Genomic DNA, 27,471 nt, shown 5'->3' on the forward strand with positions numbered 1-27,471 from the left:
CAACTGCACATGGGGACAAAGATCGTACTTTTTGGAGAAATGTCCTTCGGTCTGATGAAACAAAAATAGAACTGTTTGGCCATAATGACCATTGTAATGTTTGGAAGCCGAAGAACACCATCCCAACCGTGAAGCACGGGGTGGCAGCATCATGTTGTGGGGGTGCTTTGCTGAAGGAGGGACTGGTGCACTTCACAAAATAGATGGCATCATGAGGCAGGAAAATGATGTGGATATATTGAAGCAACATCTCAAGACATCAGTCAGGAGGTTAAAGCTTGGTCGCAAATGGGTCTTCCAAATGGACAATGACCCCAAGTATACTTCCAAAGTTGTGGCAAAATGGCTTAGGACAACAATGTCAAGGTATTGGAGTGGCCATCACAAATCCCTGACCTCAATCCTATAGAACATTTGTGGGCAGAACTGAAAAAGCGTGTGCGAGCAAGGAGGCCTACAACCTGACTCAGTTACACCAGCTCTGTCAGGAGGAATGGGCCAAAATTAACCCAACTTATTGTGGGAAGCTTGTGGAAGGCTACCCGAAACATTTGACCCAAGTTAAACAATTTAAAGGCAATGCTACCAAATACTAATTGAGTGTGTGTAAACTTCTGACTCACTGGGAATGTGATGAAAGAAATAAAAGCTGAAATAAATCATTCTCTACTATTGTTCTGACATTTCACATTCTTAAAATAAAGTGGTGATCCTAACTGACCTAAGACAGGGAATTTATACTGGGATTAAACGTCAGGAATTGTGAAAAACTGAGTTTAAATGTATTTGGCTAAAGTGTATGTAAACCTCTGACTTCAACTGTAAGTATTCAAACACAGTCCTTTCAAATTGGTGTTGTATATAAATCCCCACAGTGGCGGTGTCATACCCATAAAACCTAGCGATGAAACAGGGAAATGGTTCCAATCATTTTTCTATCATTCATTTTTTCCATAGGTTATTTTAGAAACACTTAAAACAAGGGCTGTGTTTCGTGTAGGCTTACACTGGCGTGATGTTTTGATAAGTATGTACATATGTTTTGGACAATGTCACGCTCTGACCTTAGAGAGCATTTTATTTCTCTATTTGGTTAGGTCAGGGTGTGATTTGGGTGGGCATTCTAGTTTGTCTATTTCTTTGTTGGCCGGGTATGGTTCCCAATCAGAGGCAGCTGTCTGTCGTTGTCTCTGATTGGGGATCATACTTAGGCAGCCCTTTTTCCCACCTTCAGTTGTGGGATCTTGTTTCTGTGTAGTTGCTTTCTGCACTGCATATAGCTTTACGTTCGCTTTGTATGTGTCATTTAAAATAAAAGTATAATGTGCGCATACCACGCTGCACCTTGGTCTTTATCTAACAACGAGCGTAACTGTCACGTTCTGACCATAGTTCTTTTGTGTTTTCGTTGTTTTAGTGTTGGTCAGGACGTGAGCTGAGTGGGCATTCTATGTTGTGTGTCTAGTTTTCCTATTTCTGTGTTTGGCCTGATATGGTTCTCAATCAGAGGCAGGTGTTTTGTGTTGTCTCTGATTGGGAACCATATTTAGGTAGCCTGTTTTGTGTTGGGTTTTGTGGGTGGTTGTCTTCTGTCTTTGTGTTCTATGCACCAGATAGGACTGTTTCGGTTTTGCCACATTTGTTATTTTGTATTTTGTAGTGTTCACGGTTTTGTCGTTATTAAACATGATGAACACTAACTACGCTGCGTCTTGGTCCGATCCCTGCTACACCTCCTCTTCAGACGAAGAGGAGGAAGTCTGCCGTTACAGTAACAGACAAGGTGACTTTTATCACCATATTCGGCTCTATTTACTCTGAGATTCCAAAATGCTAATTTGCATCAGACATCATGCAAACTACAAATCCTTGCATGCTCCCGTCATCTCTAGCTGACACCATTACCAACAGCTATTGTGTCAATTTAAAGCTTGCACAAGACAGTTCACATAATTGTCCATTTAAAGATATGTAGTTAATGTTTTCATGACTACATTTAGCTAACATTAGATAGTTGATCCAGATATTCTTACCTTTGCCTCGATTCAGCAGTCTCGTCAAGATCATCATGGCATTTGTAGTTCTTTATGATAGCCACATTAGCAGCTAATTAGCATTTCATTTTTGGAGGGTAATTATATGGCGATTATATGGTGATAAGAGTCACCTTTACACGGTTATCAGAACATCAAACCAGGGTAAGCCTACACAAAACACAGCCCTTATTTTAAGTGTTTCTAAAATCCCCTATGGGAAAAATTAATGGTGGAAAAACGATTGGAACCGTTTCCCTGTTAGACCGCTAGGTTTTATGGGTATTATGACTCATACTGTGGTACTCTATAATACACATTTACAGATGTAGGATCTTAACAACAGGGTGATCAAATGAAGATCCATCCTACATCTGTAATGAGGCACTTATAGAACATTATTTGTGACAAAATGTGCGTAATATCAGTGCTCTTGATTTAGAGACGTACCAGAAATGATAGAGTGCAAATATGCAGATTGCAGAATGGGCACCAAAACACAGACTAATTAGTCGCGAAGTTGGCATCCCCTCAACATATTCTCATGTGATGGAGTAGTAGATGCAGTACTGAAATTGCCCCAGGATGAGACGGTAGATTCTGGGGGGTTATGTTTGGAACGTTGCCCAGACTACCAGTGGAGCATAATATTTTGTGTATGTGTGTGAGAATTTAAATTAATAGATTGGTGTAGATGTAGTCAATAGCTCATATTCATTCTGAACCTCTCTCTTTAGCTTTAAAAATGTATGTTTGAGAAAAAAGGTCTTTCAAGCCATTTTGTTTAAATAGTTAATTAGCTGGGAATAGCTAGCAGATTAGAGTGGACTCCATCCACTCAAGGGCTGAGTCCGAAATGGCACCCTATTCCCTATATAATGCACTACTTTTTACCAGAACCTTATGGGTAGCCTAGAACAAGCGAACGGATAGCTGGTTTCTGTCCGGGGGGGGGGGGAGAAATGGAGGGAGAGAGGGCCAATGCGAGGTAAACTCATCTAGTGCCATTTGAGACGATTCTTTACCGTGTAACAATTAAGTCCACTTTAGAAAACCAATTGGCTTATTCTTTCATTTACTCTCTCTCTCAATGACAGGTTAACTGTACATGTACAGCTACCTTCAAAGGTTTTTGTGGTGTTTTTGAAACCCGCAAAAACACCAGTGTCACGGCGGTCCTCCTCCTCTTCTACCGAAAGAGGAGTATTTTGATCGAACCAAGGCGCAGTTGGAGCTTCTTGTACACATATTTAATTTAAAACGAAAAACACGAACTTAACACTAACAAAACAAACACAACGTGTAGGGACACGACCTATAACGGACTCGAACTTACATAAAACAAGAAGAACGCACACGACATAGTACCCAAAATGACTTACCACAAACCGAACAAAACCCGTAACAGTCCCGTATGGTGCAAACCCAATGACCACAGACACGAAGACAATCACCCACAACCAAACAGTTGAGACCACGCACCTTACCTAAATATGACTCTTAATTAGAGGAAACGCAACCACCTGGCCTCTAATCAAGAGCCATACCAGGCAAACCCAAACCAACATAGAAACAGATAAATTAGACTGCCCACCCAAAACTAACGCCCTGACCAATTACACCATACAAAAAACAACATAAAAACTGTCAGGACCGTTACATTCAACCCCCCCCTCAAGTGCAAACTCCGGGCCACCGCACAAAGTTCCCAGGGGAGGTCTGGTGGGCAGCGTGACCACGGTTGGTGGCTCCCTGCTCTGGACGCCTTGTCCCCACACCACCATAGTCACTCCCCGTTTTGTCTTCCCCTTCCCAATGCCCACCCTAAAACTCACATCCCTAAATAAAACAGCCAGCACCAGGAAAGGGGCAGCACCGGACAAAGGGCAGCAACCGGACAAGGGCAGTCAGCGGAACAAGGGGCAAGCACCGGGACAAGGGACAGCACCAGGATAAGGCGGCAGCACCAGGATAAGGCGCACCGGGCACCAAGGGGCAGCACCGGGACAAGGGGCAGCACCGGGACACAGGGGCAAACACCGGGACAAGGAGCAACACCCGGGCCACAAGAGGGCAGGTCCCGCTTGGATAAACTCTGCAGAGTCCTGGTGAGGGACTCTCGGCGAGTCTATGCAGGCTGACGGGCTTCTCGACGCTCATGGCAGGCGACGGCTCTCGATCGCCTCATGGCAGGCGCCTGACGGGCTCTCGACGCTCATGGCAGGCTGACGGGCTCTCGACCGCTCATGGCGGCTGACGGCTCTCGACGCTCATGGCGCTCTGACTTGGTCGTGGCTGCTTCATGGTCCGTCCTCTGCGGCTCTGGTGCCTTCAATGGCTCTCCTGACGCTCTGGACTGCTCCATGGCTCATCTGACGGCTCCTGGCGCTCACTGGTCTCTCGTGACGGCTCTGGGCCAGATCCCGTCTGGTTGGCGGCTCTGGCAGATCCCGTCTGCGGGCGCGCCCGAACAACCCCGCCCCACCCCAGGCTCTGGCAGATCCTGTCTGGGGGCGGCTCTGGCAGATTCCTGTCTGGCGGGCGTCTCTGGCCAGATCCCTGTCTTGGCGGGCGGCTCTGGCAGATTCCTGTCTGGCGGGGCGGCTCTTAGCGGCTTCCTGTCTGGCTGACGGCTCTAGCGGCTTCCTGTCGGCGTGATGGCTCTGTAGGCTCGATGGCAGACGGGCGGCTTTGCAGGCTCATGGCAGACGGCGGCTTTGCAGGCTCCTGGCAGTACGGATGGCTCAGACGGCGCTGGGAGACGGAATGGCTTCAGATGGCGCTTGGGGGAGACGCAGTGGCTCCGATGGCGCATGGGGAGACGGAATGGCTCAGATGGCGCTTGGTTGAGACGGATGGCTTCCGGCCGGATACGTGCGCACTGTTAGACCATGGTGCGGTGGTTTGCCGGAACTGAGGCATCACCGTGCTAATGATTAAGCACCTTCCTACTAGTGCGGGGAGCAGGGACCAGGGCACACTGTAACTCTCAAACCCACTCTATACCTTGGTGCTGGTACCGGCACTGGACCACGAGCTGAGGACAAGCACATCAGGATTAGTAGGGGGAGAAGAAACAGTGTGTACAGGGCTCTGGAGAGACGCACAGGAGGCTTAAGTGCGTGGTGCCGAACTGGACACCGAACTGGATACACGCACTACAGGGAGTTGCGTAGAGGGGAACAGGACTCAGGAGACGCAACTGGTTAGCCTAGTGCGTAATGTAGGGCACTGGTAGGTACTAGGCTGGGGCGGGGAGGTGGCCGCCGGAAATACCGCGTACCTGCAGCGTACTGCTCTGCTTGAGCATTGAGCTCTGCCCAACCTTTACCTGTTGAATGCTCCCCGGGTTAGCTCCGAACCCAGTGCGGGGAGGTGGAATAACCCGCACCGGGCTATGTAGGCGAACCGGGCAAACCATGCGTAAGGCAGTGCCATGTTATGCCGGCCGAGGAGACGCACTGGAGACCAGACGCGTTTGAGCCGGCCTCTGACCACCTGGCCTCAATACCCAATCTTAGCCCTACCAGTGCGGGGAGGTGGGAATTAAACCCCACTGGGCTATGCATCGTTTACAGGGAAGGACACCGTGCGCTCTACCTGCGTAACACGGGCGCCTGCCCGTACTCCCGCTCTCCACGGTAAGCCTGGGGAAGTGGGCGCAGTCTCCTTACCTGCCTTGGCCCACTACCTCTTAGCCCCCCCAATAAAATTTTTGGTTGTTACTCACGGGCTTTTTGGGCTTCCGTGCCAGACGCGTTCCCTTCATAAACTCCGGTTCCTCTCTCCGGATAGCCCCCCCTTACCCCTCCCCCTCCCCCCCTCACCACTGCTCTCCTTCAGTGCCTCCAGCTGTATCCCATGGGAGGCATCCCTTACCACCAGGGATTCTCCATTCCCATAGATTGTAAGCAAAACCTTTTCCGTCCAAAATATTATCGTCCAGTCCATTCCTCCTCTTTTCCTGTCCCTTACCCGTATTTACTCCGATGCTTGGCTCATGGAATGGTGGGTGATTCTGTAACGGCGGTCCTCCTCCTCTCTACGAAAAAAGGAGGAGTATTTGACGAACCAAGGGCGCAGTGGAAGTTTTGAACACATATATATTAAACGAAAACACTGAACTTAACTAAACTAACAAACAACAAACGGTGTAGACAAGACCTATACGAACGACTTAACATAAAACAAGAAGAACGCCAACTGAAATAAGGACAAAATGAACTACACAAAAACCGAACAAACTAACAGTCCCGATATGGTGGCAAACAATTTACACAAGGACCCACGGAAGACAATCAACCCAACCAAACAGTGAGAGAAACTCCCTACCTAAAAAATATACTCTTAAATTAGAGGAAACGCAAACACACCATGCCTCTAATCAAAGAAGCCATACCAGGCAACCCAAAACCAACATAGAAACAGATTAACATAGACTGCCCCACCCAAAACTAACGCCCTGACCATTACACATACAAAAACAACATAAAACTAGGTCAGGACCGTTACAAACCAAGTCTAAAAATCAACCAGTTGAAGTGGCGATCCGGAGAATGCTTGGCCTCTAGGCAGATTGCAAAAGAGAAAAAAACATATCTCAGGACTGGCAAATTAAAAAGAAAAGATTAGATGATGGTCGAAAAGAGACGACAGAACACTGGACAGAGGAACTCGAAGGCCAGCACCCGCGAGTTGCCTCTTCGATCTGTTGACTTTGAGACTGTTGTTTTTTGCAGGTTACTATCTTAACTGAAGCTTGCCAGTTGAGGACTGGTATGCTGTGAGGCGTCTGTTTCTCGAAACTAGAACACTAATGTACTTGTCCTCTTGCTCAGTTTGTGCACCGGAGGCTCCCACTCCCTCCTTTATTCTGGTTAGAGACAGTTTGCGGTTTCTGGTGAAGGAGTAGTACACAGCGTTGTACTAGATGTCATCTTCAAATTTCGTTGCGGCAGGACGGTCCACAGAAGCTCGGTCATCCTTGGGAGCAATGGAATGCGCACTCAGTTTCTTCAGAACAAGAATTAGAGACTGACGAGTTTCAGAAGGAAAGTTCTTTTGTTCTGGCCATTTGATCCTCGTGAATCGAACCCCCAAATGCTGTGATGACCATGATCACTCAGACTAGTCCTAAAGCGTATGGCCCGGGAGGTTTCTATTGCCTTTAATCCAAGCACCCTGTTTTCGAAGCTGATGTGCTAACATAATTGCAAAAGGGGTTTTCGTACATGATCAATTAGGCCTTTTAAGATATATCAAGCTTGGATTTTATGTCTAACACAACGTTGCCATGTTGGAACACAGAAGAGTGGCAAGGGATATCGCATGAATGATGGGATCTTCCTATGTACATCGATGTCGAAGTCAGGAATTTTACCATACTCCTTCAGCCAAATAATTTAAACTCAGTGTTTTCACAATTCCACTGACGATTTAATTCCAGCCTAAAAAGGATCCCCTGCCTTAGATCTAGGTTAGGATTCACCACTTATCATTTAAGAAGTGGTGAATGGTCAGAATAATAGTAGAGGAGAATGATTTATTTCACCTTTTATTTCTTTCATCACATTCCCAGTGGGTCAGAAGTTTACATACACTCAATTAGTATTTGGTAGCATTGCCTTTAAATTGTATAACTTGGGTCAAACGTTTCGGGTAGCCTTCCACAAGTCTTCCCACAATAAGTTGGGTGAATCTTGGCCCATTCCTCCTGACAGAGCTGGTGTAACTGAGTCAGGTTAGGTTAGCCTTCCTTGCTCGCACACGCTTTTTCAGTTCTGCCCTCAAATGTTCTGTAGGAATTGAGGCCAGGGCTTGGTGATGACCACTCCAATACCTTGACTTTGTTGTCCTTAAGCCATTTTGCCACAACGTTTGGAAGTATGCTTGGGGTCACTGTCCATTTGAAGGACCCATTTGCGACAAGCTTTAACCTCCTGACTGATGTCTTGAGATGTTTCTTCAATATATCCACATGAATTTTCCTACCTCATGATGCCATCTATTTTGTGAAGGTCACCAGTCCCTCCTGCAGCAAAGCACCCCCACAACAGGATGCTGCCACCCCCGTTTCTTCACGGTTGGGATGGTGTTCTTCGGCTTGCAAGCCTCCACTTTTTCCTCCAGCATAACAATGGTCATATGGCCAAACAGTTCTATTTTTGTTTCATCAGACAGAGGACATTTCTCCAAAAAGTATTCTGGCTTTTTATGGCGTACTATTGTTTGTAAAAGATGAACGTGGTACCTTCAGGCATTTGGGAAATTGCTCCCAAGGATGAACCAGACTTGTGGAGGTCTACAATTGTTTTTCTGAGGTCTTGGCTGATTTTTTTTCGATTTCCCATGATGTCAAGCAAAGAGGCACTGAGTTTGAAGGTAGGCCTTGAAATACATCCACAGGTACACCTCCAATTGAGTCAAATGATGTCAATTAGCCTAACAGAAGCTTCTAAAGCATGACATCATTTTCTTGGAATTTTCCAAGCTGTTTAAAGGCACAGTCAACTTAGTGTATGTAAACTGCTGACCCACTGGAATTGTGATACAGTGAATTATAAGTGAAATAATCTGTCTGTAAACAATTGTTGGAAAAATTACTTGTGTCATGCACAAAGTAGGTGTCCTAACCAACTTGCCAAAACTATAGTTTGTTAACAAGAAATTTGTGGAGTGGTTGAAAAACGAGTTTTAATGACTCCAACCTAAGTGTATGTAAACTTCCGACTTCAACTGTAGATATTCCATTAAAAATCAGCCGTTTTCAGCTACAATAGTCAGTTACAACATTAACAATGTCTACACTGTATTTCTGATCATTTTGATGTTATTTTAATGGACCAAAAATGTGCTTTTCTTTCAAAAACAAGGACATTTCTAAGTGATCCCAAACTTTTGAACGGTAGTGTTTATCAAAAACATTATTAAATTTACTTAACAATCACATCACTGTCTCTGTGTTTGTTTCTTGCCACACTCTGTCAGTATTCACAGGATCAACTACAAAAGCACTACATAATTCACACCAATTCCATGTGCATCCTTAGGCATACCGAACACACAGGATAACACAACACAACAGCAGGCAGCCTCTTACATGCTGACTAGACCGGACACATCGCGTGCGCGAGCGTCGCAAAATAAATTTAGAAATCCATGTTTTCCAATTATTGGAAAACAATTAGATGCCGATCACCATATAAGTTCAAAGATGAAAAAGCCTGGAAGGAGGAGAGATGACTAGAAATGATTCGGTTGGCCGTTTTAAGACCCAATATTAGAAATGAATCCTGGTCAAATGAATTGTAGATAGAATTGTAAAAGAATGAAGAGAGATGAAAAGGGCTGCATGAAAACTCTAATATGATATGAWTCTTTATATACTGTACGTGTATAAAACGCTAATATGATATGATTCTTTATATACTGTACGTGTATAACCAAACAGGGGATTCTTAGCTGTTACGCCAAAAGATCCAAACTTTTTGACAAGGTCACTGCTGGTGCTTTTCGTCTAGACTTACCCCCACACCAGGGTGTCACCAGTGTTAATGTTAATGTACGCTCCAGTGTTCTTGTGTTTTCATCAGGAGTGTGACACGACAGAGGAGAATCAACAACATCTGCATCATCAAGACTGTTGTTTTGTAAGAAGGTGTTAAAGTCCACAGTTAGCCTTTGTTATGTAAATTGTGGCTGAAAAGTACACAGGGCCTTGCCTTGGCTCCAAGTCAGAGCTGGTCCACTGGAGTCATGGCCCAGTGAGACATGGGTGCCAGCCAGCGTAGATTGAAACAGAAAGGTTTGAGCCTATTAGTTAAAACACTGGGGTAAATCCTCGGTGGAACTGTAATTTGGCTCATGGATGTATTGTTTCCTTTTATTCCAGGTATTTCCATGCCATCTACCTGGGCATCCGGAGCCGGCGCAGTGGGGACCATGACCGCTGGAGGTTCTACTGGAGGATGGTGTACGAGTTCGCTGACGTCAGCATGCTGCACCTCCTGGCCACCTTCCTGGAGAGCGCTCCTCAGCTGGTCCTGCAGCTCTGCATCATCATCCAGACCCACAAACTGCAGGCCGTCCAAGGTACTGGCTGGAACCACACCCTGATTTTAATACTCTCCCTCTCACCCCATCTATCTGCCACTGTACACATACTGTAAATACACAGGCCATCTAACATACTTTCTGAAAACCCCACTTTCCAATACTCTCAATTTTCACTACTCCCGTTCACTATTCCCATTCACTATTCCCATTCTGTCTGTTGTAAAGCAGTCCACTGCACTGTTAGGGTTTCACAGGTTGGGATGTATCGATTGCCACGGTTTAAAAGAACACCCCACCCAGGTTTATATTGTAAGCCAGGACTGTATGGAATACTTATTTGTCAGTGTAAACAGAAGCACATCAATGTAATGTCTGCTCTTGGAAATGCAGGCATAATGTAATGCACAGACAGGGAGTGGTCCTCTGTCCAATGCAAAGAATCATGTTCAATTATATTAACTGGGCTGGCACACATACACATACACGCACGCACGCACGCACGCACGCACCGCACGCACGCACGCAACCGCACGCACGCACGCACGCACGCACGCACGCACGCACGCACGCACGCACGCACGACACACACACACACACACACACACACACACAACACACACACACACACCACACACAACACACACAGGGAGGGAAGCTGGCCACATTTAGGCCAGTGGAAGGCTTCCAGGCCTGCTGTGGGCTTAAACGATACAACAAGTCTTCTCCTTGTCCCTCATCCACTCTACAGTCTTGCTTTGCGCTGCCTTCTCTGCTGTGCTGAGTCACTGGAAGGAGAGTCTTTGCTGCACTTAAGAGGCACTTATGCTCTTTCTGCTACGTTAAAGAAGATTTGGCTTCCTCTGACGTTAGAGGAGAGGAGAGGAGAGGGTGGTTCGGTAAATTCTGTGATCAGCTTGTGAGGGAGAGAAAAAAGAATAGAGAAGATGCTGACGTGTCTGTGGATCTAGTCATTGTCAGTTGTATTCCTTCTTGTGAGTCTCTCTCCATACATCATTGCAAAATTATTCTATTCATACTGTATGAGTTGCATCACAAGATTTACAAGTGGACAATGTACATAATGCAAGATGTTAATCACTGTAGCTAGGAGCCTTGGGAAAAGGAGAGAGAGTATATTTTTCCATTTGAAATTCACAGGCTGCTATAGTACAATGGGCCAGCCAGGGAATTGTGGATGGAGCGGATGGGGAAAGTTAATTGATCTGAAAATCCCATCCTCGGCTCACCGAGACTTGAGGACCCTCCCATGTAGCCTCACTGACCTTGGCTTGACCTCCCAGTTTCAGTCCCTCATACCGTTTTGCTCATAAACAGTTTTCTATAAAAATACATGAAAATGTGGTTGTTCAATGTCTCTAATGTACGGTGTGTTATACATTTGGTTTCTATCACCAACGAGACCTGGCCATTAGATATCTGGACCCCCTGGGTCTCTCTAACCTCGATTGACCTCAGGTAGCATCACTCACAGGACTCCTCCAATGCTTCGAGGGAGGACCAGTGTTAAAAGAAAATACTCAATCAATGGTCACTTTTATTACCTGGTCTAAACCCTTGTAGGGTTTTCTTACTTCCTTTCCATTGACTATTTACTGCAACAGTACCATTCCCATTTGAAGAGAATGTGGAGCTTACTGTTGACATGTTAATCTGTCTCCATGTATGGGTTTTTCAGTCCATTCATTTGTTCTCATTCATTTCTCAGGGACTGTAACAACATATTTACAGCATACAATCATCTTGTCATCTAATAAGATAAGGGCTATATAATTTTATAAAATCATGACAGTCTCTCTTGCTCTCTCTCTCTCTCTCTCTCTCTCTCTCTCTCGCTCTCTCTCTCTCTCTCATTATTTCTTATAATGTTTCCCTACCCCTCTCTAAGTTTCCATAGCTACTGTGGTTTTATCCCACACTAGCAGTCAGCCAGCCCTCATCAGTCGTCAGATTTTCCTCTTTTACACTCTGTCAGAGTGACACACTTCCTTCCTGGGAAAAGAAATATTCTCCAGGAGACCTATCTAACCAGCTCCTGTAAGTGAGCAATTCTTCAGCTTGACTGTATTTCTTGCAGCACTTTTCCTGAATTACCACCTACTTTGTCTTCACTGCAATCATAAGTACTATCCCCAGGTGAAAAATAAGGGGTATTCAGCAGCCCAACTCTGCCCGAAGTCAAGAGTACAGTGCAGTTGGTTGGCTATAGTATGAATATGAAAACACATTTCACGTGGTTACTCTTTTATTGGAAAAGAACAGGAGAAATTAGAGATAGTGTTGTAAAATCTCAACACTATGTGATAACAGAGCGAGCTACCATCGATAGCTTTTTGAAATGCAAGCCAAGTCCTACCTTCTGTGTTAAGAAACCATTTAACCTAATGGCATATCACCACTCATTTGTCTAAAGCATTTAGGTAGAACAATACAGCCTATATAATCTGATGAATTAGCCCCTGTGTTTAAACACCCACCATAGTAAGGATGAGCTTGCTTTCTCCCTTTCCAAATAACTGTGTGTTAATGTGTTTGATAAGGCTGGCTCAGGCCCCCTGTGTTTGTTCTTTAAATGACTTGTCTTCATTCCTCTCTCTGCTAGATAAGTTAATTGAGGTAATGTCTTCTTCTTCACCACAACAGTCTGTCTGACTCTCTCCCCTGTTCTGGATTTATTTTAGAAGGCCAATCCTGGCTGTTTTTCAAATCCCTGCAGTCAAGCAAGATGTTATGTTGATCATGCGGCCATGATCTCTGTCTCTGTCTCTCTGTCTCTCTCTCTGTCTCTCTGTCTCTCTGTCTCTCTGTCTCTCTGTCTCTCTGTCTCTCTGTCTCTCTCTCTGTCTCTCTGTCTCTGTCTCTGTCTCTCTGTCTCTGTCTCTGTCTCTCTCTCTCTCTCTCTCTCTGTCTCTCTGTCTCTCTGTCTCTCTGTCTCTGTCTCTTTACCTTCAGACACTGTTTAAATGTTTAATTTCTTTCTGACACTGGGGCTTTTTGAGCTTTGCTATTGATCTATTTTTCTGCTGGCTTTTCTCCCACTTCTTATGGAGACTCTTCGGGTAGGCTCGCTCAATATAAATGGCGCCAGAGATGCAGGAAAGAGGAGTGTGTTGGGTGAATATGTAAAACAAAAAAAAGTACAGGTGTTGTTTCTGCAGGAGACGCATAATGATGTGGTGAATGAAGTAGATTGGGGGCTCTGGTGGAAAGGGGCAAGTGTGTTGAGCCATGGGACAAACCTTAGCGCAGGGGTGGCAGTCCTTTTTGCACCGGGTCTGTCTGTAAAAATTTGCTCCTCAAGGGAGGTGTGTAGGGGTAGGCTGCTTGTTGTAAAAGCAGAAATGAACAACATGGGTTTTGTCTTTATAAATGTGTATGCGCCTAACACAGGGAGAGGGGGGGGTTCTATTTGGGTCTTAGACAGGAACTCTCACAGGAAGCGCCTGAGGACATGCTGGTGGTCGGAGGGGACTGGAACTGTACAATGGATTATACAAAAGACAGAAATGGGGAAGAGCCTCATTCAGTGTCAGTGRGAGTGTTAAGGGACATCATTAATCAGTTCAACCTCATGGATGTTTGGAGAACTTAACATCCAAACACAAGACAGTATCCATGGGTGAAGGTTTTTGGGGCTAGGGTGAGTGCAGCTCGACTTGATCGGTTTTACATGTCTAGGAATCGGAGCAATAGGCTGCTGGGCGCTACCATTCTCCCGGTGGGGTTTTCGGATCATCACAWAACCATGGCTCGGCTGTCTATTTCACCAGGGCTCCACCACGGCAGGCATCTTATTGGAAGTTCAATGTAAAGCTCTTACAAGATGCCACTTTATGCTCAGGTTTCCAGACTTTTTGGGAAAGGTGGGGGCAGCGAAGAGAGGAGTATGAGTCTCTGAGTCAATAGTGGGATGTGGGGAAAGTGCAAATTCGGCTTTTCTGTCAACAGTACACAGCTCTCTCATCCTCAGAGGCTAGGAGAGTATTGGGGGAACTAGAGCGGTGTATTAGTGAGATGGAGGTAGAGATGGTGGGGCAAGGCAATGTAGGCCTCCAGGCTAATTTAGCCGAATTACGTAGGGACCTGGGCAGTTTTTTCCAGGTTAAAGCAAAGGGAGCACTTGTAAGAGCTAGGYTCTCCATGSTCAAGGAGATGGATGCYCCCAGCTCCTTCTTCTTTGGTTTGGAAAGACAGAGCAGTGAAGCCAAGGGTATGCATTGTCTACGGCTGTSTGATGGGCGGGTGACCTCTGTGGTGGGTGAGATGCGGGAGCGGACTGTGGAGTTTTATACTGAATTGTATAGGGCAGAAGTGTGTGATCCTATGTGTGCTCAGGTCTTGTTCGCAGGACTCCCTAAGCTCTCTCKGGCACAGAGGGATGAAATGGACATTCCTCTGTTGTCACATGAACAGAGGCCGTAACCCAGATGTTCCCCGGTCGTGCACCGGGGGTCGATGGACTCCCAGTGGAGTTTTATAAAAAATTCTGGGGAACAATTGGACAGGACTTATTTTGCGTGTTGTGTGAATGCGTCGGGGTAGGAGAGTTGCCGATGAGCTGCCGTCGGGCGGCTCTGACTCTCCTGCCCAAAAAAGGGGACTTGTGTGAACTTAAGAACTGGAGGCCTGTGGCATTACTCTGTGCGGACTACAAGATATTTGCCAAGGTCCTCTCTAACAGACTGAAGTCCCATTTGGACTCGATAGTACATAAGGACCAAACATATTGTGTACCGGGACGCTCAATCACGGGCAACTTGTTCTTAATTAGGGACATGTTGGACTTGTCGAGAGGTTCTAATGTGAACTTTGGACTGGTCTCTTTAGATCAAGAGAAGGCTTTTGATAGTGGACCATGAGTATCTGTTTAATGTGATGTCTGTGTTTGGGTTTGGGAAGAGTTTTGTGACCTGTGTGAAGCTGTTGTATGCTGGGGCGTCATGTATTGTCAAGGTGGGAGGGGGGCTCAGTAGGCCAGTCTGGGTGAGACGGGGCATTATACAAGGATGCCCTCTATCTGGGCAGCTATACACACTAGCCATTGAGCCTTCTTTAGGACTGCTACGCAGGAGACTGCAGGGAGTGTGCTGGACAGGCATGGATGTGGTGACAGGAATAGCAGTGTCAGCATATGCAGATGATGTTTCTGTGATGGTCAGGGATGGTCAAGATATGCAGGCACTAGAGACCAGTCTGAAGGTGTACGAGGGAGCTTCATCAGCCAAGGTAAACTGGGGCAAGAGCAAAGCTCTGTTATGTGGGGCATGGGGGGATAGGGCTCCTCCTCTGCTTCCAGGGGGTTTGCAGTGGGGTTGTGAAGGGCTTAAAGTGTTRGGGGTGTACCTGGGCTCAGATAAGTGGGTAAGGAAGAACTGGGAGGGGCTGTCACAGGCAGTGGTGTCAAGACTGGCCAGGTGGAGGTAGCTCCTGTCCCAAGTGTCATATAGAGGGAGGGTGCTGATAATTAACAACCGTGTGGCATCTTTCCTGTGGCATAAACTGGCTGTCCTCAACCCCCCCGCCRGTCTGCTCGCAGACCTGCAACGCAAGCTGGTGGACTTCTTTTGGTCGGGCCATCACCGGCTGAAGGCAGCAGTRTTGTACATGACCGTCCATGAAGGAGGACAGGGCCTGGTGGAACTGGAGAGGAGGGTGGCTGCTTTCTGTCTAAAGGCGGTGCAGAGACTGCTGTACCATACTGATGTTGGCTGGAGGGAACCAGCATGCGCACTGCTGAGGAGAGCTGGYGGATTAGGGTTGGACCGGCAGCTGTTCCTCATGAAGCTGGAGAGGCTGAGTACAGCAGGTTTCTCAGATTTTTACTCTGCAGTGCTGAGGGCCTGGCAGCTGCTAAGGCCCACACGAGAAGGGGGTGTGGAGCTTGGGCTGTGGTTGTGGGAGGAGCCTATCTTCCACAACCCAGCTATCCCTTTGAGATCGGTTCTGTCGGCCACCCTGCAGAGGCAACTGATGGCAGGGGRTTTACAAAGGCTGGGTGACCTGAGACTGCTGGGAGAGGAGGGGTGGAAAAGCCCGGAGGTCTTGGCGCARCAAACAGGAATAACGTATCTTAGGCTGCTGGAGAGATTCCTGGAGGAGGTCCAGGAGGCACTGTCTGAGCCGGTAAGGGGGGTGTTTGAGAGGCCAAAGGGAGAGGGGCCACCAATGTTTCCGCCACTGCAGGTGACGGCAGAGACTGGAGACTGGCAAGTGGGTCTGGAGGACTTGTTAGATTTTAACACTCCGAGCCTGGAGGAGTTTGAGGGTGTGGGAGGTAAAGCCCTCTACAACCTCTGCGTTAAGGTTAGGAACATTAGAAGCCTGACAGGAGTGAAGGCACATCAGTGGCAGGGGGTATGTGGGGCGGAGAGTATGGTGGGTTTTAGATGGAGGGGGCTCTATAAACCCCCAGTACCAAAGAGGTTAGGGGACCTCCAGTGGAGGGTTCTTCATGGAGCCCTGGCCACTAACAGCTGGTTGGCACAGGTTGAACCGGGAATCGGGCAGGGGTGTCCTTTCTGTAAAATGAAAGAAACTGTGATTCATGTGTTTTCTGTGTGCACCAGGTTAATGCCATTAATGTCTCTGTTGGAATGTCTTTGTGAGAGGTTGGGGGTGGTTTTTGCTGTTGGGATATTTATAATGGGATACAGGTATTTGAGTAAGGAGAAAGCCAAATGTGTTTTGTTGAATTYTCTGTTTGCTCAGGCAAAGTTAGCTATTTGGCTAACAAGGAGGAACAGGGTCAAAGGTGGGGGGATAACAGACCCTTTACTATTGTTTAATGGGATGGTCTCTGCGCGCCTTAGGGTTGAGTTTGAGTTCTATAAAATGATAAAATGTGTGGAGATGTTTGAGGAGATATGGTGTGTTGGGGGGGCTGTCTGTATAGCTGGGGAAGATGTTTTGGATATACGGTTGTAGGAGTGGGTATTGTTTTGGGTATTGTGATGGTGGTTTGTATCATGTGGTAGATGGAAAGGTGAGTATGGTACATGTATGCAGTACAGGATATATTTGGGGKTTTTATTTTTAAGGGGGGGTGAGTTTTAAATGAAATGAGAATGTTTCAGTAAAGAAAGATCAAAAGTCAAAAAGTCTCTCTCTCTCTCTCTCTCTCTCTCTCTCTACTCATTGCATTCCTATTTTCACCAATTTATGACGAATATTTTGGTAATTCTACAATCGCTTCACATTCTATTTTCCAAAAAGGAAACATATTCTTTCCAACCTTGAAAATGCTTGGGATTCCTTTCACAACTGCCAGGTCGCAGTTGCAAATGAGAACTTGTTCTCAACTAGCCTACCTGGTTAAATAAAGGTGAAATAAAAAAATAAAAAACATCAGAGCAGCAATCACTTCGTTTGAAGTCAATCCAGGACAAGGAATTCCATTTTGTATGCATCGATAAGATACTGTGTGATGTCTCGGGAAGATCAAATAACTTATTTTTGGACATCACAGTCTGAGTAGCAGCTACAGATGTCATATTATTCAACCTTTGAAACCAGATAAGAAGATAAARGTGGAAGTTGCCCTAAGATTTAAAGACATGCTACGGTACTTTGGCGACTAGTAAGTATTTTTTAAACCTGCTGCTTTGGGCTGGATGCGTCAATGTGTAGTTCATACATGCATAATCTATGAGCATAATTACTGTCTTACCTCAGTTAGCCAAGAAATCCCTACACTCTTAGAAAAAGGTTCTACATTGAACCCAAAAGGGTTCTACCTGGAATCAAAAGGGTTCTTCCTGGAAACAAAAATAGTTATTCAAAGGGTTCTCCTATGGGACAGCCGAAGAACCCTTTTAGGTTCTAGATAGCACCTTTTGAAAGCGACTGATTTGGCTGGGTCTAATTGTGTTGCTGTCCTGGGGCTCTGTAGGGTCTGTTTGTGTTTCTGGAAGATGTGCAGAGCCATTTTTTCCTACATTTACCCACACGTGGGGCAGCCCCCTAGCAATTCAAGTTTCAGCCAATGAGCTTCAGCCCCTCGACATTTGAGTGACAGCTAATAAGACGCACACACAGTAGAGAGAGAGAGAGCATTTGTGACGTAGTACGCAATTTTCGGGGGCCACTTTTGGCTCGTGGTGATACTTTCAGAACTACTAGCTAAAAAGTATACAAAAGTACCAGAGACATTTTTTTAAGTATCACTGAGAGAGTTATCTAGAGAGTAAGTTATACAGCTCTGTTGCTTGCAGTGAGAAATCCATAGTGTCGTTTTATAAAAGCAGTGACAAACCAAGGAACTATCAGTAAGTCTATGGTTGCCAAAGGCATGGGTCGATGAGGAGAAAACCACTCTGACAAAGCTCAACTGTACAGTATACCAGGAAGCAGACACTCATGAGCGTTTTATTTCCTATATCCATTTCCCAGTGCTGTCAACAGTAATGACCTTGCTGCTGCTGCTGCTGCTGCTGAAGCAGGTATTTCCCATCAGTTAGTTATTTTACTGTTAAGTCCTCCGTGTGGAAGATACTAAGGAGACACAGGCTCCGTCTGAAATGACGATTCCCTATATAGTGCTTATACTCTATAGTACCTTATATAGTACTTTTGGGCAGATCCTTTGCAGTCCGAAATGGCCCTCAATTCCCTATATAGTGCACTAGTCTGGTTAAATGTAATGCAATGCATATGGAGAAGAGTGCCATTTGGGATGTTGCAGCCCCAGACAGTGGTGCAGTGATGCTGCTGTGATGCTGCTGTGATGCTGCTGTGATGCTGCTGTGGTTTACATAACCCCCTCTCCTCCCTGGTCCCCAGCCCGCCCCATTCCCCAAATTACTGTAGCTTCTGTGAGCAAGACGAGCAGAGAGGAGAGGAGAGGAGCATTACATGACCAGTCAAATCACACAGCCCAGTAACCAGGAAGCATGCTACTGGACCATTCAGCCAGGCAGGTTCTTCTGGCTTTGGCTTCCCTCCCCTCATCAAGATGCACTGCACATTTGTGTGTGAGGGCAGAGGAGGGGCTATGCTTCCTTCCGCAGAAACACACACACACTTGCACACACACACTCACWCGCATGCACTAAACTAAACGCGTGCTAAACGTGCACAAACACATGCACGCAGGGCCTAGCTCCAGAATAAGAATCGCAGCCCCCTCCTAGTCTCTTGACACTCCTGGCCTCAGCCTGTTAATTATCCCACTCCACACAGTAGTCATTAAGCCCTTTCATCATGCTCCAACAGCCAACACCTAATGGCCTGGCCTGCATCTAACTGGGTTAAACACTGTCATTAATCAATGACAAGCAAATACACACATGTAAATAAATAGACCAATCAATATAGTAGATACAGTTGATAAAAGAAGCATCTGCTTAAAGGCATAGTTATATTATTGATAGATAGACAGACAGCTGTCTGATTCTCCCAGCTCAATGTACTGTATGTGGTGGACAGACAGTAGTGGACGAAGAAAGACAATTCTTTTCTGCCATGTTTAATGAACATGTATACTGTATACATCACACCATCCAGTTCTGACATCCTGAAAAGGAGAGAGAGGACGTCTCTCTTAAAAAACGGACTCGGTTTGACTTTGAAGTGAAATTGACTAGAAAGCGCAGGAGTCAGCCACATGTTCACGTCTGATAACAAAATGCAATTGACTGTAATGGTCCTGGGTGTTAAAGGCCAGGAACAGGGAGTTAAGTAATGCATATAGTGCCACTTAAGCCCATAGAGACTTATTTAGGAGACATTACACAAAGGGAAGCTACAGAAAGGATAATAGGCTAACACTTTGCTGTACTGAAAGGCTTCTTGAGGAATGTGACAGGGTTGACATTGCACCAAAATGCATGCTCTGAAGAGCCATGGTGCCACATAAATATCCATCCACAAGGAGGCAAAGAGTTTTGAGTGAGGCACTAAAAAAAGATCTTCATGCTTTGATATGTACATACATTGAAGATGTCCTATATTTTCCATTTCATCTAAACTCTTCGTTTACATTTGGAAGGGTGTTTGGTTGGCTTTCATTTTCAACTCTTGAAGCTGGATTTACTAATCCATATGCAGGATAATGAATTGATTATGTATGAGGTTGTTTCTATATGGACAGACAGCGTCTGTAGCAGCCACATCATAACCCAAAGTCTAGGTTAGACAGACAAATATCTTAGCTCACAACAGTGCAGTCTAGAGAATGTTAAGTATTCCGTGCCCATCATCATGTTTTTCTCTCACTTTTCTCTCACTTTTCCCACTAAAGCACAGCTTGTTGCCAGATCTCTTTGTGGATGAGGCTCCACTTCACAGTGGTAGCTCTAACTCTTTATTGTAAGAGGAGCCAAGGGAGCTGTGTTAAAATGAATAGCAATCATCTCCATTTCAATGTGGTCTGATCTGATCGAACCTTTAAAGGCACAACCTAGTCCACCCAGCCAGGCCTTTAGACTATTGGATGAACTGAGGTTATCGGTGCAGCTCGACCAGTCTTCATTCACCAGATCGCTTCACTCTCTCTTTGCTCTTGAGAATGTAATAAAGCAACAGAGCAAGTGTGTTTACTGAGAGGCCTAGCTGCCTCGAATTACGGCAAAGAGTAAGTGACTGTCATGCGCTGTAATAACGACTGTTCCTCACTTTTTATTTGCTCAATGATTGAATAACATGGTTTATTAAGCTTCCCAAAGAAAATGGAGAGTGGGCCGAATGGGGACATTCCATTCTGAACAGGCTGATGGAAAATAAGCCTTAACTTTTAATTGGATACAAAGCTGTTGCAATTAAGTTTTCAGAGCCACTCGTGTTAATGGGAAGCCATCTTCGTTTGGCATGGTCCAACAGCACCATTGTATAATTGCCAGAGAGAGGTCCAGGTCTACATCCAAAATGGCACCCTATTCCCTATATAGTGGGGGGCTCTATAGTGGGCTCAGAAGTAGTGCACTATAGGGAATAGGGTACTATTTGGGATGTATCCCAGGATTTTATATGGTCCTCCTCCGTGTGATTAAAGGGTTGCATGAACTTGAATGGCTGCCAATTAGCCTCTTATTGCTCCTGCTTTCAGTGTTTATAGTCAAATTGTAGTCTAAAGAGTTTCCCTTGAATCCCTAGGGGTTTACAGAGGAATAATAAACAGTAGATGTATTCAACAGAATTTACTTCACAAAGCTAGTAAAATGCAGTCAATTCAGTCTGTCGACTTGTTCTTTCTCTAATGTCTGCTCTAGCACTTGTCAGTCTGTCCTGTGTGGTGTGTGGTGTTGTGTGTGTGGTGGTGGTGTGGTGTGGTTGTGTGTGGTGTGTGTGGTGTGGTGTGTGTGTGTGTGTGTGTGTGTGTGTGTGTGTGTGTGTGGTTGTGGTGGTGTTGTGTGTGTGTGTGTGGGTGTGTGTGTGTGGTGTGTTGTGTGTGGTTGGTGTGTGTACGTGTGTGTGTGTGTGTACGAGTGTGTGGTTGTGTACCGAGTGTGTGTTGTTACGTAGTGGTGTGTGTGACAAGTGTGTGTGGTGGGGCTGTTGTCCTCCCTCTGTATCGAGGCCAGGAGATGGTCTCCTCTCACTCTTGATAGAGGACGATCACTTCAGCAACATGAGCACTTAGTAACCATGGCACCCAGCTCCTCAGAGAAACCCAGTGTCATTACTCTCCAGCCAGGCTTCCCTGGACCTCTGCCATCATCACAGCCATCTTTACTGGAGTTACCTGAGTACCAAGTAACAATAAAGTCCCTCAGTTCAGATATTTCAGTGCTAAACACCACCAGTGGGCCTTGTGAATTACTGTATTTTACAGGCAGCTTGGAAAAGAATGGAGTTAATATTGAACTAATTGTGCTGTGGAGAGTCACTGAGTAGATATCAGTGGTGTAAAGTCCTTAAGTAAAAATACTTTAAAGTACCACTTAAGTCGTTTTTTGGGGTATCTGTAGTTTACTTTACTATTTATACTTTTGACAACTTTTACTTCACTACATTCCTAAATAAAAGTATGTACTTTTTACTTTCGTTAGGTTATAGCCTTATTCTAATATTGATGAAATAGTTTTTTTCCTCATCGATCTACACACAATACCCCCCAATGATTAAGAAACACTGTTTTTTAGATTTTTTTGCTAATTTATAAAAAAAATTAAATAAACTTAAATATCACATTTACATAAGTATTCAGAGTCTTTACTTAGTACTTTGTTGAAGCACCTTTGGCATCAATAACAGCATCGAGTCTTCTTGGTTATGTCGCTATAAGCTTGGCACACCTSTATTTGGGGAGTTTTTCCCCATTCTTCTCTGCAGATCCTCTCACGCTCTGTCAGGTTGGATGGGGAAAAACTCCACAGCTATTTTCAGTTCTCACCAGAGATGTTCGATTGGGTTCAAGTCCGGGCTCTGGCTGGGACACTCAAGGACATTCAGAGACTTGTCCCGAAGCCACTCCTGCATTGTCTTGGCAGTGTGCTTAAGTTCGTTGTCCTGTTGGAAGGTGAACCTTCGCCCCAGTCTGAGGTCCTAAGTGCTCTAGAACATATTTTCATCAAGGATCTCTCTGTACTTTGCTCTGTTCATCTTTGCCTCGATCCTGACTAGTCTCCCAGTCCTTGCTGCTAAACAAAATCCCCACAGCATGATGCTGCCACCACCATGCTTTACCGTAGGGATGGTGCCAGGTTTCAGTCTGGTCACTCTACCATAAAGCCCTGATTGGTGGAGTGCTGCAGAGATGGTTGTCCTTCTCTAAGGTTCTCCCATCTCCACAGAGGAACTCTAGAGCTCAGTCAGAGTGACCATCCTGTCTCTGAGCTCTACGGACAATTTGGTTTTTGCTCTGACATGCACTGTCAACTGTGGGACCTTATATAGACAGTCGTGTGCCTTTCCAAATCATGTCCAATAAATTGAATTTACCACAGGTGGATTCCAATCAAGTTGTAGAAACATCTCTAGGATGATCAATGGAAAGAGGATGCGACTGAGYTYAATTTCGAGTCTCATAGCAAAAGGTCTGAATACTTATGTAAATAAGTTMTTTTTATTTTACATTTTTTAGAAATTAGCAAAAATGTCTAACAACCTGTTATTCGCTCTGTCATTATGTTGTATTGTGTGTAGATTGCTGAGGATTTTTATTTATTTAATCAATTTTGGAATAAGGCTGTTACGTAACAAAATGTGGAAAAAGTCAAGAGGTCTGAATACTTTCCAAAGGCACTGTATTTTAGCAATTACATTTACTTTTGATACTTAAGTATATTTCAACCCAAATACTTTGACTTTTACTCAAATAGTATTTTACTGGGTGACTTTCACTTTTACTTGAGTCATTTTCTATTAAGGGATCTTGACTGTTACTTTTTAAACTTTTTTTTCCACCATTGGTAGATATTGCTATGCAGTTCCTCCCACTAAGGTCTATGGGCCCGGGGCTGGGTTTCTACTAAGCTAACATATGGAATTGTTTTAAGATGGTCATACCAAGGATCATTTAGCTATTTTATTTAGAATTTTAGGACCCCTGTAGGTATATAAAAAGTCTCTGATATTTATTATAATCCAAGGGGYAGGCAAGGCAAGAGGCAGGCAAGAGATCATAAACAAGGTCAGAGTCCAGGAGGTACAGAGTGGCAGGCAGGCTCCAAGTCAGGCAGGCGGGTTCAGAGTCAAGGCAGGCAAGGTGCAAAACAACCAGGAGGACTAGCAAAAGAGAGATACAAAAAAGCAGTAGCACGGAAAAACACAGTGGTTGACTTGACAAGACAAACTGGCAACAGACAAACAGGGAACACCGGAATAAATACCCAGGGACTAATGGGGAAAACGGGTGACACCTGGAGGTGGGTGGAGACGATCACAAAGACAGGTGAAACAGATCAGGGCGTGACAGTGGGAGGCCCCAGTGCCCAACTGAGCAAGAGGACAAGTACATTTGAGTGTCTAGTTTGAGAAACAGACGCCTCACAAGTCCTCAACTGGCAACTTCATTAAATAGTACCATCAAAACACCAGTGTCAATGTCAACATTGAAGAGGCGACTCCGGGATGCTGGCCTTCTAGGCAGTTGCAAAGAAAAAAACATATCTCAGACTGGCCAATAAAAAATAAAATATTAAGATGGGCAAAAGAACACAGACACTGGACAGAGGAAGATTGGAAAAAAGTGTTATGGACAGACGAATCTAAGTTTGAGGTGTTCGGATCACAAAGAAGAACATTTGTGAGACGCAGAAAAAATGAAAAGATGTTGGCGGAGTGCTTGACGCCATCTGTCAAGCATGGTGAAGGCAATGTAATGGTCTGGGGGTGCTTTGGTGATGGTAAAGTTGGAGATTTGTACAGAGTAAAAGGGATCTTGAAGAAGGAAGGCTATCACTCCATTTTGCAACACCATGCCATATCCTCCTTCAACAAGACAATGACCCTAAGCACAGCTCCAAACTATGCAATAACTATTTAGGGAAGAAGCAGTCAGCTGGTATTCTGTCTATAATGGAGTGGCCAGCACTGTCACCGGATCTCAACTCTATTGAGCTGTTATAGGAGCAGCTTGACCGTATGGTACATAAGAAGTACCCATCAAGCCAATCCAACTTGTGGGAGGTGCTTCAGGAAGCATGGGGTGAAATCTCTTCAGATTACCTCAACAAATTGACAACTAGAATGTCAAAGGTCTGCAAGGCTGTAAGGACACAATTATTATTTAAATTAAAAATCATTACTTATAACCTTGTCAACTTCTTGACTATATGTCCTATTCATTTTGCAACTAATTTCATGTATGTTTTCATGGAAAACAAAGACATTTCTAAGTGACCTCAAACTTTTCAATGGTAGTGTATACAGTACCAGTCAAAACATTKTACTATTTTCTACAGTGTAGAATAAGGCTGAAAACATCAAAACTATGAAATAACACATATGCAATCATATAGCAATCAAAACAGTGTTTAACAAATCACAATATATTTTATATTTGAGATTCTTCGAAGTAGCCACCCTTTGCCTTGATGACAGCTTTACACACACTTGGCATTCTCTCAACCAGCTTCTTCATGAGGTAGTCACCAGGAATGCATTTAAATGAACAGGTGTGTCTTGTTAAAAGTTCATTTGAAGAATTTCTTTCCTTCTTAATGCATTTGAGCCAATCAGTTGTGTTGTGACAAGGTAGGGGTGGTATTCAGAAGATAGCCCTATTTGGTAAAAGACCAAGTCCATATAATTGCAAGAATAGCTCAAATAAGCAAAGAGAAAAGACAGTCCATCATTACTTTAAGACAGGAAGGTCAGTCAATGCAGAACATTTCAAGAACTTTGAACGTTTCTTCAAGTGCAGTCGCAAAAACCATCAAGCGCTATGATGAAACTGTCAATCATGAGGACCGCCACAGGAAATGAAGACCCAGAGTTGCCTCTGCTGCAGAGGATAAGTTAATTAGAGGTACCAGCCTCAGATTGGAGCCCAAGTAAATGCTTCACAGAGTTCAARTAACAGACATATCTTAACATCAACTGTTCAGAGGAGACTGCGTGAATCAGGCCTTCATGGTCGAATTACTACAATGAAACCACTACTGAAAGACACCAATAAGAAGAAGAGACTTGCTTGGGCAAAGAAACATGAGCAATGGACATAGAACTGGTGGAAATCAGTCCTTTGGTCTGATGAGTCCAAATTTGAGATTTTTGGTTCTAAACGAGATGCAGAGCTGGTGAACGGATGATCTCCGCATGTGTATTTCCCACCATGAAGCATGGAGGAGGGGATATGATGGTGTGGGGGTGCTTTTCTGGTAAAACTGTCTGTGATTTATTTAGAATTCAAGGCACACTTAACCAGCATGGCTACCACAGCATTCTGCAGCAATACGCCATCCCATCCGGTTTGTGCTCAGTGGGACTATCATTTGTTTTTCAACAGGACAATGACCCAACACATCTCCAGGATGTGTAAGGGCTATTTGACCAAGAAGGAGAGTGATGGAGTGCTTCATCAGATGACCTGGCCTCCACAATCACCTGACCTCAACCCAATTGAGATGGTTTGGGATGAGTTGGACCGCAGAGTGAAGGAAAAGCAGCCAACAAGTGCTCAACATATGAGAACTCCTTGAAGACTGTTGGAAAAGCATTCCAGGTGAAGCTGGTTGAGAGAATGCAAAGAGTGTGCAAAGCTGTTGAATGAGTAGGTGTATCCAAACTTTTGACTGGTACTGTATATACAGTTGAAGTCGGAAGTTTACATACACCTTAGCCAAATACATTTAAACTCAGTTTTTCACAATTCCTGACATTTAATCCTAGTAAAGATTCCCTGTCTTACGTCAGTTAGGATCACCACTTTATTTTAAGAATGTTAAATGTTAGCATAATAGTAGAGAGAATTATTTATTTCAGCTTTTATTTATTTCATCACATTCCCAGTGGGTCAGAAGTTTACATACACTCAATTAGTATTGTAGCATTGCCTTTAATTGTTTAACTTGGGTCAAATGTTTTTGGGTAGCCTTCGCAAGCTTCCCACAATAAGTTGGGTGAATTTTGGCCATTCACACCTGACAGAGCTGGTGTAACTGAGTCAGGTTTTTTAGGCCTCCTTGCTGCACACGCTTTTTGAGTTCTGCCCACAGATTTTCTCTGGGATTGAGGTCAGGCATTGTGATGGCCACTCCAATACCTTGACTTTGTTGTCCAAAGCCATTTTGTCACAACTTTGGAAGTATGCTTGGGGTCATTGTCCATTTGGAAGACCCATTTGCGACCAAGCTTAAACTTCCTGACTGATGTATGAGATGTTGCTTCAATATATCCACATCATTTTCCCGCCTCATGATGCTAATCTATTTTGTGAAGTGCACCAGTCCCTCCTGCAGCAAAGCACCCCACAACATGATGCTGCCACCCCGTGCTTCACTGTTGGGATGGTGTTCTTCAGCTTGGAAGCCTTCCCCTTTTTCCTCCAAACATAATGATGGTCATTATGGCCAAACAGTTCTATTTTTGTTTCATCAGACCAGAGGACATTTCTCCAAAGTACGATCTTGTCCCATGTGCAGTTTGCAAACCATAGTCTGGCTTTTTTATGGCGTGTTTGGAGCATTGGCTTCTTCCTTGCTGAGCGCCTTTCAGGTTATGACGATATAGGACTCGTTTTACTGTGGATATAGATACTTTTGTACCTGTTTCCTCCAGCATCTTCACCAAGGTCCTTTGCTGTTGTTCTGGGATTGTTGCACTTTTCGCACCAAAGTACGTTCATCTCTAGGAGACAGAACGCGTCTTCCTGAGCAGTATGACGGCTGCGTGGTCCCATGGTGTTTATACTGTGTACTTGTGTACTATTGTTTGTACAGATGAATGTGGTACCTTCAGGCGTTTGAATTGAAATTTTGATTTTCCC

General features: G+C 44.9%; 1 protein-coding gene across 1 annotated transcript in view; it reads left to right on the forward strand.

Annotated features, from left to right (window-relative positions):
- Positions 1-27,471, forward strand: part of LOC111979423 (XK-related protein 4) — a 104,145-nt gene that overhangs the window by 68,547 nt on the left and 8,127 nt on the right. The window contains exon 2 of the mRNA XM_024009954.2: positions 9,925-10,124. Within this exon, the coding sequence (XP_023865722.1) occupies positions 9,925-10,124 (200 nt within the window). The remainder of the gene's footprint in view (positions 1-9,924; positions 10,125-27,471) is intronic.

The sequence above is a fragment of the Salvelinus sp. IW2-2015 genome, linkage group LG19 (genome assembly GCF_002910315.2).
Source record: "Salvelinus sp. IW2-2015 linkage group LG19, ASM291031v2, whole genome shotgun sequence".
NCBI lineage: Eukaryota > Metazoa > Chordata > Actinopteri > Salmoniformes > Salmonidae > Salvelinus > Salvelinus sp. IW2-2015.